Genomic DNA, 14814 nt, shown 5'->3' on the forward strand with positions numbered 1-14814 from the left:
GATGAATCGCGGACCCTGATTGAAGAAGCAAGCAGGAGTAGATATCATGGACAACGGTGGGCCACCGTCCCCTAGCCACCAACCGTTCGTCGGGCGCCTGATGGAATTCTGCGCCACGAGAAGTAACATGGCTATCTACTTCGAGCGGTTCGACGTTTTTGCGAGAGTGAATAAGCTGGACCAACAAAGCAAGAAGGACGTTGTTATCACAATAGTGGGTGACAGCGCGTACGTAACATTGCGGAACTTGATGTTTCCGGAGACTCCTGAAAGGAAGACGTATTAAGAGATAAAACAGGCGCTTCTGAACCATTGCGCGGCAAAACGGTCGATTGTCACGGAGAGCCACAACCTCCATAAAAGCACATAAGGATCTTGGGAGGCAGTTGACGCCTTCATCGTGAAATTAAAGCGGTTGGCAACGAACTGCTCCTTTGGAGCGTTTTCAACTGAGGCGCTCAGAGATCAGCTCGTCGTGTGTGTGCGCAGCGAGGCTATTCGATGCAAGTTTTTGGCCGCTGAAGACGACAAAGGCCTAACATGGGACAAGGCGTGTGTTATCACCTCGTCCATGGCAGCCGCGGAAAACCACGCGAGCGAGATGCTACCGGGACGAGGCTGACCCTAGAAGAAGTGGACGACGACGTCAAGTGACAACGTGGCGACAGCGCAACGACTAGGCGACAGTGCAGTGACTATACGACCGTGCGAGGGATGTGCTACCGGGACGAGACGTGACCAGAGAAGAAGATGACGTCAAGTGGCAACGGGGCGACAGTGCCGCGGCATTGCGCTCGAGCAGCGACTGTCAGCGACGTGGTAGAGCGACTGCGAGGAAATGGTCCGTCGATAAGAACAGGATGCGGTCGTGTTTTCGTTTAGGGGCTCGCCACCACCAGCAGGACTGTCGGCGCATAAAGGCAAGGCGCTACAGCTCTTCCCAGACGGGACATTTAGCTATTATGTGTAAGAGAAGGCAGAGAAATTTCACCGCGGAAGAGGACGTGTCTTGCTTAGAATTGTATCGCTAGGAGAAAGAGCTAAGCTGCACAAAGTTGATATGAATGTAACAGGGCAAACGATTGCCATGGAAATAGACACTGGCTCAGAGGTATCTATTATGCCTGTAAGTGAATTTGTGAAATATTTTGGACATCTGCCATATCAGCCTGTGCAGTTTCGCTTAAAGATATAGAATGGCTCAAGCTTTCCCTTGAACGGCAGTGTCACTGTAAATGTAGCTCATGAAGGCGATTATTTTAGACTGCCCCTCGTCATAGCAGCGAATGAACAGGACCGCACGGTACCGGTATTGCTTGGCCTAGACAGGTTGAAGCATATTCCCCTAAACTGGTCACATGTTTTGCGAGTGAACACAATCGCTTAACAGGAGGGCTTGCTAGACAAGCAAAAGGATGTGTTCAGCGGCCCAAGTGGTACTACTAAGTGGTTTGTGGGCTCCATTGTTTTGAAGCAGGGAGTGCAACCTCTATTCTGTAAAGCCAGGCCAGTGCCGTACGCCCTGAAAGGCAAAGTTGAAAAAGCATTGAAGGAGTTGGAATCGGCCAGTGTGCTATACAGGATGCATGGAAGTGAATGGGCAACTGTCGTAGCAGTTCTGACGAGAAACGGAGAACTACCATCTGCCTTTAAACCCTTGCATTGCGGTTGCCCACTACCCGCTACCAAAGTCGGAAGATGTGTTACTTCGTTGGCAGGTGGAACTTCTTTCAGTGTGCTTGATTTCTCGAAAGCGTACTTGCAACTTCGGATGTATGACCCTTCGGAAGAGAGAGAGAGATAGATGCAAATGAGAGATAGGCAGGGAGGTAAACCAGACTTAAAATCTCCGGTTTGCTACCCTGCACTAGGGAAAGGGGAAGGGGAAGTAAAGACGGAAAGAAGAGCGTGACAAAAATAACAGCGTGAGAAAAAAAAATTGGCTGAAGGCTTAGCTTGGTTAAGCCTGGAAGATTGCTAAAGCAATACCCTTGGCTGCGCCTTGGTTCGGCTGATGGTGTGGACATCGTTGCCCTTTGTTAAACTTATGGCTATACATCATCCGACATAGCGCAAGGCAGCGCGCCGACCACTGCGAGCAGCCGAGCTGTAGCCCCATTTATCCTCCTAGCGTGACGTCATACCAGCGAGCGCCCTCTCTCGGTAGCGCCGCAGCAGCGGCGCGCAAGGCTTGGCCTTCACCATCGATGCCGCGAGCTGGGGCCCCGTCTCTCGGTCTGGCGTGACGTCACACGGTCACGTGACGCGCAGCTGTGTAAGGAGGCGCCACGATCACCGATGGGCCGAAAGTGCGAGCAGTATTTTTTTCGCAGTAAAATATGAAAAGGGACGAAATGGGCTAATTATAGTCTTTCTAATAGGCCACTGTCACGTCGAAAAGTCAACAAAGCCTTGAACGACTTTTGCTGTGACGACAGTTCATGTCGGCATTCCAAAAGTGATTGTTCTGAAAGTGACCTGTCGTCAAGGCGTGCCGACGCGGTCGCTAGTGACAGCCAGTGCGCGCTGTATTTAGGACAGCGGCAGAGCACGTGTTCGATGGTCTTCTCGCCACCGCAGTGTCTGCAAGCCGCGCTGTCGTCAATACCGACTCGGAAGGCGAAGGATCTTGTGTAGGTGACACCAAGCCACAGTCGGCAAACTACTGCTGTTTCGAGTCGAGAAAGTCCAGATGGGGGTCGAAGTCGAAGGCATGGGTCCAATCGGTCTAGACGTGTACGCTTTAAGCTTGGTGTGTTCCATAAAGTTTTGATGGCTTCATTTGCAACCACACAAATTTTGGTTGCAGCGTATGTTCTTGAGAATGGAATGGAGTCTTGCAAGCCCTCCTCATGTGCAGATCGTGCTGCTGCGTCGGCATATTCATTGCCCATTATGCCACAGTGGCTTGGAATCCACTGCAATATGATGTCGTGTCCTTGGTCGACGAGGCAGTGAAGCAGCAGTCTCATTTCCAGAACTGGTTGTTCGTGTGGTCTTCGGCGTAAGGCAGAAACCAAACAATGAAGAGCAGCCTTGGAGTCAGTGAACACGCTCCATTTCTTGGGTAGTTCTTCAGAAATTACACGAAGTGCACAGCGAATAGCAGCAAGCTCCACGGTAGTCGATGTAGTCTGGTGAGATAGTCAAATCTTTATGGTGGAAGGTTTTGCAGGAAACACCCTTCGGAAGAGTTGCTAACCATAAATATATACCTTGGGCTTTTCCGTTTCATGCGTTTACCCTTTGGTGTCGCTAGCGCATCTGCCATTTTCCAGTCTGTAATCGAACGGGTATTGGCTGGCCTGGAGGGCACAGTGTGCTATCGCGATGATGTTATCATAGCAGGAAAGACCGAACACGAGTGCCTGAGAGGTACCGAACAGGTGCTGCAGAGATTGCAGAAGCATGGGATACGTGCCAACGCTGATAAGTGTTAATTTCTTAAAAACGGCGTCCGCTATCTTCGCCACGAATTGACGCGGTCGGCATGCATCCTGCGAAAGATAAAGTAGAAGCCATATTGAGGGCTCCAACTCTGACTGGTGTCTCCGAACTGAAGGCTTGCCTAGGGTTGGTGAATTTTTACGCTAGGTTCCTTTCCCAAACAGCCACGACCTTAGAACCGCTCTACAAGCTCTTCAGAAAAGATTTTCCCTGGGAACAGACAAAAGAGTGAAACTAGCTTTCAGAAATATAAGCTGCTCCTGAGCGAACACTCAGTGCTAGCTTCGTGCGATGGAAGTAAACCGCTGTGCCTGACATGTGACACATCGGCATACGGGCCTTGGAGCGGTGCTCACGCACACAGAAGTTCACGGCGAGAGAGCTATCACATTCACGTCACGCACGCTTACAGCGGCCGAAAGAAACTGCACAAATTGAGCGCAATGCTCTAGCCATTATTTTTTTCAAAAAAGTTTCATAAGTACTTGTTCGGTCGGCAGCTCGAAATATTGACTGATCATCAGCCGCTGATGCACTTGTTTGATCCGAAGAGACACAGCGGCCAAGTAGCGATGGCAAGAGTGCAGCGATGGAAAAATTTCTTGGCTTGTTACCAGTATGTCATGAAGTACAAGAAGGGCCAGCAAGTGGGCACGCAGATGGCTTATCGAGGCTTCCGGTGGAAACAGCTATGGCGAAAGAACAAGATATCATTTTTTTTCGCCCTACCAGAGGTCCCCTTTACATCCCAACAAGTAGCTGTAGCAACAAGCAGGGATGAGCTTCTGAGAGCGGTAGTAGGCATGACGTGGTGCGGTTGGCCTCAAGAAACAGAAGAGCAATAACGCCCGTATTTTAATCATCGACAATAGTTGTCGATAGAGTAGGGTTGTTTGTTGCGGAACATTCGAGTTGTTATCCCGAAAGCTCTCAGCCAAAGTGTTCTGTCTTTATTACACAAGAGCGACCAAGGAAGGACGAAAGTCTAAATGCACGCGCGCTGTTGGAGTCGGTGGCCAAATCTTGATCCACAACAATAAGACATGGTACGAGCATGCGAGGTATGTCAAAGTGTACGGAATTCAGCGCAATCAGTACCGGTGCAACCATGGCCAATAGGTAGAAACGCTTGGGAGAGTGTTCATTTAGATTTTGCAGAAGTGAGAGGACAGCTTGACTAAGTCCTAAAAGCCATAAAATAGATATTAGGACTTAGTCAAGCTGCTGACCCAGCTTTTTTGCTCAAGACCTGTCCATATTCAAATGTATGTTGTTTATTGGAAATGAGAGCACTTACTACATCATTGCTGCTCATGGTAGATGCGTATTCAAAATGGCTCGAGGTAAGACTAACGCATGGCATATAAGCCGTGGCCACGGTGGAGTGGGTTAGGAGAAGCTTTGCGACGTATGGCCTGCCCAGTGTCGTTGTGACCGAAAACAGTCCGCAATTTAGATACAGGAAATTTCAACCCTTGGAACAAAGTGGTGTAAGGTCACTTTTCACGCCCCCGTATCACTGCCAGTCAAACGGTGCAGTGGAAAGGTTGGTGCAGACCACGAAGCGGTAGACCTTGAAATTACAGCTAGTAGGTGAAAGAGCCGGCCGGACGCGCTCGTTTCAACACCGCATTGACAATTTATTGTTTTCATACAGGAGACGCCGCACTCGTTCACAGAATCAGCGCCCTGTGAGTTGTTTCTCGGACGAAAACTTCGAACCAGACTGTCCATACTGATAATGTGCAGGATGAAAGTGTGCAAAAACAGAAGGGAAAAAATAGGCTCACGGCACATGCAAGAAGGGGTAACAGCCGTGACTTTACGCAAGGTGAAGGGGTATATGTCCGTACTGTTCGCAACGAAAGGGTGAATTTTTGGCCAGGGAAAATTGTGGTGTCAAAAGCGACGTTCCTGGTACGCGTAGGTGGGGTTCTTAGGTATTGCCATGCCGATCACTTAAGATGGAAAGTGGAATCACAAACGGCTCCCTGGTCCGAAATAACGCTGTCGGAAAACGCAGATACCCGAAGCGAGGTACTCCCCGAAATTTTACCAACGGAGGGGGCATTAAACACAGTCACGTCCACTCAATAGGCGGTGCCATTAACAGAGGGCCAAGCAACCGAACAAACTCTCCCACAGCAACCAATCGGACCAGTGCCCCTGCCGCGATCTACTAGTATCCGGCGAGTGCCCGAAAGGTACGGGTACCAGTAGCCAAATAAAGAGAAGAAAGGTGTTGTATTTTGTCACCAGCAGAGGGCCACGCTTGTGGGCTCTCCCGCGCCACCATTACAGTATAAATAGCCTGCCCAAGCAGGGGGGCGTGTCTTCAGATATTATGTGATGTACCGGCCAGTCGTCGTCAACAAGCCTCTTGCGCAAATGTCGTCTCTTTCATTATTTTGACTCATCGTGTCGACTATTTCGAGAATAATAGTTCTTTCTCGACTTCTCAACATGGCTTCTGTTAGTTTTTCTCGTGTGAAACACAACTATAGCCTTCACAAACATCTTACATGCATATATTGTCCCTGGCTTTATTGCAGACTGTATTATTTTAGATTTGGCCAAGGCTTTTGATAAAGTTAATCACTACTTCTTGTTACAAAAAATAAGGGCGTTAAATATTGATCCGCAACTACTTAATTGAATTCGCGAGTTTTTTTCCTGCCGTGTCCAGTATGTTAGAGGTAACGGCAAAGATTCTCCGTGGCTCCAGTTGGTTCCGGCGTACTTCAAATGTCAGCCCTTGGTCCTCTTTTATCTCTCTTAAATCAGCAATATATTGGGCAACGTTTCTTCCCAAGCTTGTTTATTCGCCGACGACTGTGTCCTTTACCGGCAAATAGCCAACAATTCAGACGTAACCTCACTTTAGCATGGTCTAAATATGGTAATAGGGTGGTAAGGAAAGTCGCACCTGGAAATAAATGCTGCTAAATGCGAAAGCATGCACGTAACTTGGCGTGACGTCATCCCCCGTCCACCCTCCTTACCTCCCTGCGAACCACAGCTTCCTATCGCTATCTTGGTGCTCTCATATAGAGTGACTTATCGTGGGAACATCACGTTGATTATGCAATAGCTAAAACAAACCAAACTTTAGGCTACCTTTAGTACAGCAATGAAAGGGGCTAGTTGGTGAACGTTCATGGTTATATTGCGCTCAGTTTTACGCAGACGATATTAATGAAGGACAGGACGTGGACGGACGTAGCGCAAACTGCCAACTGTGTAATACTGTTGAAAAACGCGCTTGTATACAAGGAGAAATAGCGCGGGGGGGGGGGGGAGGTACAAAAAGATATGACAATGTGACGACATGTCATCATAGTTCGAGTCAGGCATACATCGTTCACTTGCACCCATTCGCCCTGGCAAACTCGACCTCAGCTTTGATAAGCGCGATGGACGGAGTGCTTACGCACATCTCTTTTTCTTTAGCTATCGCAAGTGATTCCCATATTTCTCGCTCCGTTTTTGTTTTTGATGTGCCAATGACTGTGGTGCACTCTAGTAGTGGAGAGCATTTGCCTTGTTTGCAATGCGCAGCCAAGTTGCTATGTGCTGTCATTAGCTGGAACGTGTATTTGTGCTCCTGCAACCTATCATTTAGACAGCGTCCAGTTTGCCCGATGTATACTTTCCCGCAATTAAGTGGGATTTGATAAACAACTGAAGTAGCACATTCCGCGTACTTATTCACGTGCTTAGTCTGACAGACCGTAGCACTAGGATTGGCCTCTTTGGATCCTGCGTTCACCCTCTTGCACATGCCTTTCAGTTTTTGCGGGGCGGAGAACATAACTTGAGCATCATGGCGTTGCGCTGTCTTCTTTATCCTATGTGAAAAGCCATGGATGTAAGGCAACACCAAGTGTTTTTTCGGTTTTTTCTTTTTCCGGTGTTTTCTGCGTTTTCCTGTTGGTTCTGATTTCGGGCAATAAGTTTTCACAGATTTGTACCACCATGCTGTGGGGGTACCCACTGTTTGTTAAACGGCTTACTTGCAAATCGTTGCTCTCCCTCACAGCATGGCGGCATTATTTTTCAATTGCTTGACTGATGCAAGCCTTGGCGATGCCTCTTTTTATGATTTTGGAATGGCAAGAGTCATACCTCAGGATTTCTTTTTCTTCACTAGTTTTGTAGCACCTGCAGATGTGGGAGCCTCTTAGCCTAATGTTTGTGTCAAGGTACTGCAATCGACCTTCGCTAGGAGTCTCGTACGTGAACTCTAAACCTTCATGCGCTTTTTTGAACATGCTGATGACAGTTTCCATGCTAAATGGATCGGTTTGGTTTTCTTTCATGCGCACCAAATAATCGTCAACATATCTGAAACAGGTATTTATGTTAGTTGCTTCAAACAAGGCGACAAGTTTTCTGTCTCTTTCACTCAAAAATAAGTCGGAAAGCACGGGAGGTATATAAGAACCAATAGCGATACCGTCCTTCTGCTCATACACACTGTCACCATATTCGATAAATGCATCATGTAGATACAGTTTTAACATGTTTACAAAACTAGAAATACCCCTGAAATACGTCCTGAAATTTGGTGTAGCCCAACGTGCCAATGGCTTCTTCTACTGCTTGTACCACCGCTGGCCTCGAGACACTGTAGAACAGGTCCTTCACGCCTATTGTAAAAGAAGACGTCGGCGGGCTACTCTTTAGTGTTGCAATAACTTCGTCAGAGATGCGGATCAAGAACGGGTCGTCGAAAGGTAAGGAGTTCAAGGAGGCCTGAAGGTAGTCCGCGATGCATCTTTGCCAGGTTACTTGAAAAGAGACTTTTACCTTACCCCACTGTCACTCATACTGTTACTCTATACAACCTACTTTCACTCTACATTGATACAGGGCATTGAAGCAGCGCAAAATCACACCACTCGCTTTATTTCCGCCATGTTGGCAGTGCCAGCGTCACGGAAATGAAAACAACTCTCGGTCTTCCTTCGCTAGCCAACCGTAGGAAGTAGGCACGCAGATGTCTTTTTCACAAAATGTGCAACCGTCCCACCGCTCTTGGATCCTTGTTCATCCCACCAGCGCCATTTCGCTCACACCGACTTGATCATCCCCATATATTAAAATACCACATTCTTCAACTACTGCAAGCTCGGAATCATTTGTCCCCATAACCGCAAAGGAGTGGAATCACTTAACTGCCTTCATTCCGTGTGCACATCATAACGTGTGTAGGTTACTCTACGGCAGTATGTAATTATTCTGTGTAATACTTCGCATCTGTGTATAATGCTTCGCTCCTTGTGGTACTATATATTATGTTTACTTTTACTATGTATGCCTCTCCCCTCTGTATGGTATTTGTACCATGAGGGTATTGGAAATAGATAAATAAATAAATAATAAATAAATAAATAAATAAATAAATAAATGATTTGTGTTTCAAATTATAACAAAATTAGACAGTACTTGCCACGCACAAGTTTTAAACTTCTTACTGTGTATTATGACGTACAAGCGGCGAAGGCCCGCAGAGTGAATAATACCAATGCAATATACCACACAAAATACCAGAGCACCGAAACTGCTTAGCGTAGTGTTAAAGATGTGCTTACCAAGCGAATTTCTCAGTAAAATACATTTTCTTGATCCTGCAAACAATTTCGTAGCGCAATTCAACACAATTTTTCACTGCACCTCCAAGAGTTTCACCACCAAAAGTGGCGGATCCTATACTTCCACCAAGAATTGACCGGTTGGGGACCTTTTTGGATAAGTTTATTCACCTCCCCGCATTTCCTTGCAGTGCATTTAGAGCAAGGATGTCACATTCTGGATCTAATCCCATGCGTCTTCTTTCAAGTGTACGAAAAATTTTTGCCTCTCCTCCTATCTATCCATATTTAAGTCAAGAGAATCTCCAGCAAGACCATAATACGGGAACAGCGACATATTCGGTTGACACAATAGCAATAGGAACCTATCTCCAACAGGGCCATAATACGGTAACTGCGACATATTCGGTTAACAGTATCTTGTCGTCGTGATAACTGTAGTTGTTATTCATGTGATATAAATGCATTTTTTTAAAGGAAAAAGCAATTATGATGCTTACACAATGTCAGCTAATATGAAGTCATAGAGCTTTCCTAAAAACAAGAACAAGAAAATACCTAGAAATGAACTAAACGAAATCGTGCCCATCTCGGTGCTGTAAAACCAAATCACCTAATCAAGAATGCGGAGGCATAACAAACATTTAGGTTTACCATTGTATCAGAATCAGCCACTGAATTTACACAACATTAGAACAATAATTTTAGCGGGAGCTCCAGAATTTGTCGCCCGTGTGGCGTCTTGAGGCATGCGCGGTAGTACTGAATACCTCTTGTTTTCATTCCAGAGATGCAACAGAGGAATATGCCAGTAAGAAAAATTACGAATGCCTTCGAATGCAGGTGCCGAGTTTGGTATACACAATCTCCAGATGTTTTGAATAAACAAAGAAATATTTTCTCCTTTCTTGTCAAGTGCTTCAGAAGACTTCTGTGCAACCCATAAACCACTTGGTGCCAATCCTCAGGCTATATGAAGCAGTATAGTAAGTGCGTAATTCCTAAGATATTGTCACGTGGTGGTGTCGTTCAAGCACACAGTAGTAATACTGTGAAAGACAAAACTAACGTTTATTGGGCGAACCTGTTCCCAAAAAACAGGCTACACTTATAGCACAACCATAGCGGCGAACACGGTCGGCGATCGTCGAAAAATCTAATCAACGGGTCAAGCACGTCGGCTTTTATACATCAATCGTCGAATGTTCCAGATTAATCGTTGGGACCGCGTGCCTTCCACAAAGTTCTACACCATTAGCGTCAGGCGATGAAATCAGATAACATAAGGTTCGGCGACAACAGAAGGCGGATAGAAGCATCGATAACTTTCCAGAAACTTCGGATACATGCAGGCGCGTCTCGCGCTGTGCGATAACATTTGTTAGGTGGCGAAACGTGGTTGCCCTATAAAATACACGTGTCATTACCCCCCCTCTTAAAAAAGCATCGACCCGATGCTGCAAACAAACGAAAGTAATAAAGAAATGCACTCGTAGCAAAGAAAACAACAAAATAAGGGAGTTCGTCAGCGTACGTAAAATGGTTTGAGGCGCACCACGTGGACCACTTCAGATCATGCGCGGCGCCGCTGTGAATGCGAAATGCCGTCTGGCACGACCTCATAGTCTAGTGCGCCAATACGTCGGATGACCTTGTAGGGTCCGAAATAGCGTCGCAGTAGTTTCTCACTGAGTCCTTGTCGGCGTATCGCGGTCCATAACTAAACACGGTCGCCGGGCTGGTACTCGACGAAGCATCGTCGGAGGTTGTAGTGTCGACTGTCGGTCCTCTGCTGGTTCTTCATGCACAGGCGGGCGAGCTGTCGGGCTTCTTCGGCGAGCTGGAGACAGGTAGCGACGTCAAGATTTTCCTCGTCACTGACGTGCGGTAGCATGGCGTCGAGCGTCGTCGTCGGGTTACTGCCCTAAACCAGCTTAAACGGCGTGATCTGTGTTGTTTCTTTCACCGCCGTGTGGTAAGCGAATGTTACGTACGGCAGGACCGCATCCCACGTCTTGTGCTCGACGTCGACGTACATTGCTAGCATGTCGGCGAGGGTTTGGTTCAGGCGCTCCGTGAGTCTATTCGTCTGCGGATGGTAGGCATTTGTCCTCCTGTGACTTGTCTGGCTGTATTGTAGAATGGCTTGCGTGAGCTCTGCTGTAAAAGCCGTTCCTCTGTCGGTGATGAGGACTTCTGGAGCACCATGTCGCAGCAGGATGTACTCGACGAAAAATTTCGCCACTTAGGCTGCGCTGCCTTTCGGTAGAGCTTTAGTTTCAGCGAAGCGGGTGAGATAGTCCGTCGCCACGACGATCCACTTATTTCCGGTTATTGATGTCGGAAACGGTCCCAACAAGTACATCCCAATCTGCTGAAAAGGTCGTTAAGGAGGCTTGATCGGCTGTAGTAATGCCGTTGGCCTTGTCGGTGGTGTCTTGCGTCGCTGACATTCTCGGCATGTCTTGACGTAGCTGGTGACATCGGCGGTTAGGTGCGGCCAATAATACCTTGCTTGTATCCTCGATGGCGTCCGGGAGAAACCGAGGTGCCCAGCAATCGGATCGTCATGTAGGGCGTGCAGTTCTTGACGCAGCGCCGATGGAAAAACAAGAAGGTAGTTGGCGCGGACTGGTGAGAAGTTCTTCTTCACGAGTAGGTTGTTTTGAAGCGTGAACGAAGACAATCCACGCTTGGTGCATGCTTATGCGGTTACTCAATCTCTGTTTGCGTCAGTAAACTTCATGTTCCTGTCTTTCAGTCTGGTAAATTCAAAGACAACACCGCACCAACTTTTCAAAATCTCCCTTATTCTGCAACAAACACGAGTTAAGGACATTTCAGTCGAAATCAAGAAGAAATGGGCATGAGCAAGGCAGGTAACGAGAAGGCAAGACAACCAATGGTCATTAGGGGAGGGTAACGGGCTGGATCTTCAGAGAAGGAAAGCGTAGCAGCGGGGAAGCCGAAAGTTAGGTGGAAAGTTAGGTGTGGAATGATATGCAAGAAAAAAAATTCTCACCGGCAGCCATCGACTCTCCAAACCTGGAGTCGCTGCTTCCAGCAGGTAGTGTATGTCGATTCGTCACTAAACATGATGTGTTGCCCGTCCTCAGCGCGCCATGTTTAGTGCCGATGCGCAAATTCCGGACGCTTCCTGCGATGTTCGCTGGTCAAAAGTGTCTTTCTCGCAGCCACGCGGCTTTTAAGACCCCCAGCGTTAAAACGTCTCTTTCGGATGGACGAAAGGCTTAGGCGAAGGCCAAGTTCTTCTATGATTTTCTTCGCTTTCATCAATTGATCGTTGACGGTGGCAGCTATTATCAGAGTGTCTTGCTCCTCAGTTGTTCTTCTAGGCCTCCTTTGATGCGGGGCAGCTTCCAAGCGGTTCTCTCGGTGAAACGCTCGAAGAATTCGGTTTACTGTCTTCTGAGGACGGCTCACCTGCCTAGATATCTCTCGCTCGGACATGAACTTTCCCAATGAAACAATTTCTTGGCGCTCCTCTGCCGTAAGTCGTCGTGGCATTTTTCTTGCGACAAGTGGTCTGGGATCGCATCGATCACTGCAGCAGTTACGTACCCTTATGAAAAGATGTTTTGCAGAAACTTATTGGTGAGCAAAGGCAATATGACGAGGCGATGCTGCGTTGATATATTTTTTCCAACTTCAAAGTCGTTAAAATCAAGAAGTGCCAAGCACTGGCTTTACCAGATCTTTCCCACCAATTTTGTTTTCGCCCGCAAAGATACGAGTTAACCAAGCCCACACTTTGTCTCAACGAATGGAAAGCATAGAATAGAGAGGAAGGGCGGTGAGTTTGTCGTGCGGGTCATGGTTGTTGTATGGAACAGCGAATGAGGGAGAGAAGAGTGCGAAAAAATGATTTTTCCTGTACACGGCCGCCAGGTGCCTGGAGTGCTAGGCTGGTCGACGCCCGCGTGATAAACTTCAGATCGCGCTCGACTGTACATACAGGGTTTGGCTGGCAGGCAGACACGCCCAAAAGAGCAACAATAAAACATCAATGCGCAAGAACCAGAAGAAAGGTTGAACAATGGCAGACAAGAAGGAAGGCAAAATTTATTCTGCGCATGTTCAATGGAATACAGCCGCTAATGTATCAGTCACGGTGCGTCCGCGCATCCACGTAAGCGAACTGTTTAGGCAAGACTATCATTTTTGGTGCCTGCAAATTTTAGAGCACAAGTGAAGCAGCAATAATTCAAGCAAACCTTAGACAAGGTTTCTTCAGTGAACGAGTGTTTATGCTTAAACACAGTCGAATTGGTACAACGCGCTTTCTTTAAAAATTAACTTTAAGAACTACAACCCTTCGACGAACTGCGAACCTGTTGCTCTGATTTACATATCACCTCATGAAACTTTTTTGAGGAACGACTATCTTTGTCCATGTACCAGGCCAGCATATAATTCCTATCTAATTGCCGGTGGCATTGATAAGGTTCACGCCGTATTGAGCTTCCCGACAGTGGCGTACTAGTGCGACTGTCTTTTTATTTTTATGCGCTGACATACTCTTTCTAGCATAAAGTTATTATATTCCCCTTTACCAATCAAGTGCAGGGTATAGCTCACATGTAAAGGCTATGGTTATCTTGTTAACATTTCCTCTTTCTCTCTCTTGGTATCACTGTCCAGCAAGATGTAGTCACAAGATGTATATTGGCGAAATGCACCAGTTACCTGTTTTTTTTTAATTTTTGGTGTGATCGGTAAGCAGGCATAACGACTGGGAATTGCCTTCTACGAACGGTTGTGTATGACCGTTGTCTAGCCACAATGATTGTTCCCATTCAGTACTCCGCAGGATGTACCTATCATTTGATCATTTCTAACGTAAAATATTCAAAAGCTTTATTTGTAGTGTGCCCATCAGATTTACTTATTCATGAAATGGAAAACTTAATAGGCAAGGTCAAGAGAGCCCACTTTTTGACAGTATCTGATGGGTGTTAAGAATGCGCGTCGGTGGACCTCTTTTCTTTTTGCTTGCTGAGTGAATATACTTCAAGCTAACTGCGTTATCAAGCACGTGACCATCCGCAATGTTAAGGTGCGCATTATAGTTCCCGTGGTGAAGGAACGCCAGTTAGTGTAACCGTGTCCTTTCATGTAGCGCAGACTTTCACCGCGACGCTGCACCAAGTATTTCCGGCCGCAACAGCTACCGAGACGCTTCTGGAGCCCCGTCTGCCCGTCTGACCAGCTCAACTTAAAAGCAGCTACGCCTGCCATTTCTACAAGGACACCCCAGCGCCAGTGAGAAAGCGAACAAGATGCTCACGGCTTTCGCCTCCGCGGCTCTGTCCAACAGCATCGTTTTTACCCAAGCCACCGACCAACGCACTACCTGAATTAGAGCATCCCCAAGCCGTTTGCAGTATTCGCAATGGCATCTGTAGACTTGGACATGTTGTGTTCATACCTTTCTAGCATGTCAGCAGATACACTGCATCGTTTGGATGAGGAAAGCGCTAATCTTCCGAAAGTCACAGGAATGTCCGTCGCAGAGGGCGTCAACGCTATCCGGCTCCACCTGGAAGCTTTAGCCGTCGTGAAGACTCGTCTGGCGCGTATGGCCCGGACACACTGCTTCCTGATGGTGCTACGCGTGATGCAGCCGCGTGTACATTATCGTATGGACCATATAGCTGGGAACCACAGCACTCTTTTTGGCCATGTGTTGAACAATATGCGGCGCAGACACGTAGTAGGATTTTGCACCAGGATAGTCGGACCATTCGTCTGC

General features: G+C 47.3%; 1 protein-coding gene across 1 annotated transcript in view; it reads left to right on the forward strand.

The window, feature by feature from the left end:
- Positions 1-9904, forward strand: part of LOC142563266 (venom metalloproteinase antarease-like TtrivMP_A) — a 31051-nt gene extending 21147 nt beyond the window's left edge. The window contains exon 6 of the mRNA XM_075673819.1: positions 9830-9904. Coding sequence (XP_075529934.1) covers positions 9830-9856 — 27 coding nt within the window. The 3' untranslated portion in view covers positions 9857-9904. The remainder of the gene's footprint in view (positions 1-9829) is intronic.
- Positions 9905-14814: the final 4910 nt, after the last annotated feature.

This window comes from Dermacentor variabilis, chromosome 11 (assembly GCF_050947875.1).
Source record: "Dermacentor variabilis isolate Ectoservices chromosome 11, ASM5094787v1, whole genome shotgun sequence".
NCBI classification, from domain to species: domain Eukaryota; kingdom Metazoa; phylum Arthropoda; class Arachnida; order Ixodida; family Ixodidae; genus Dermacentor; species Dermacentor variabilis.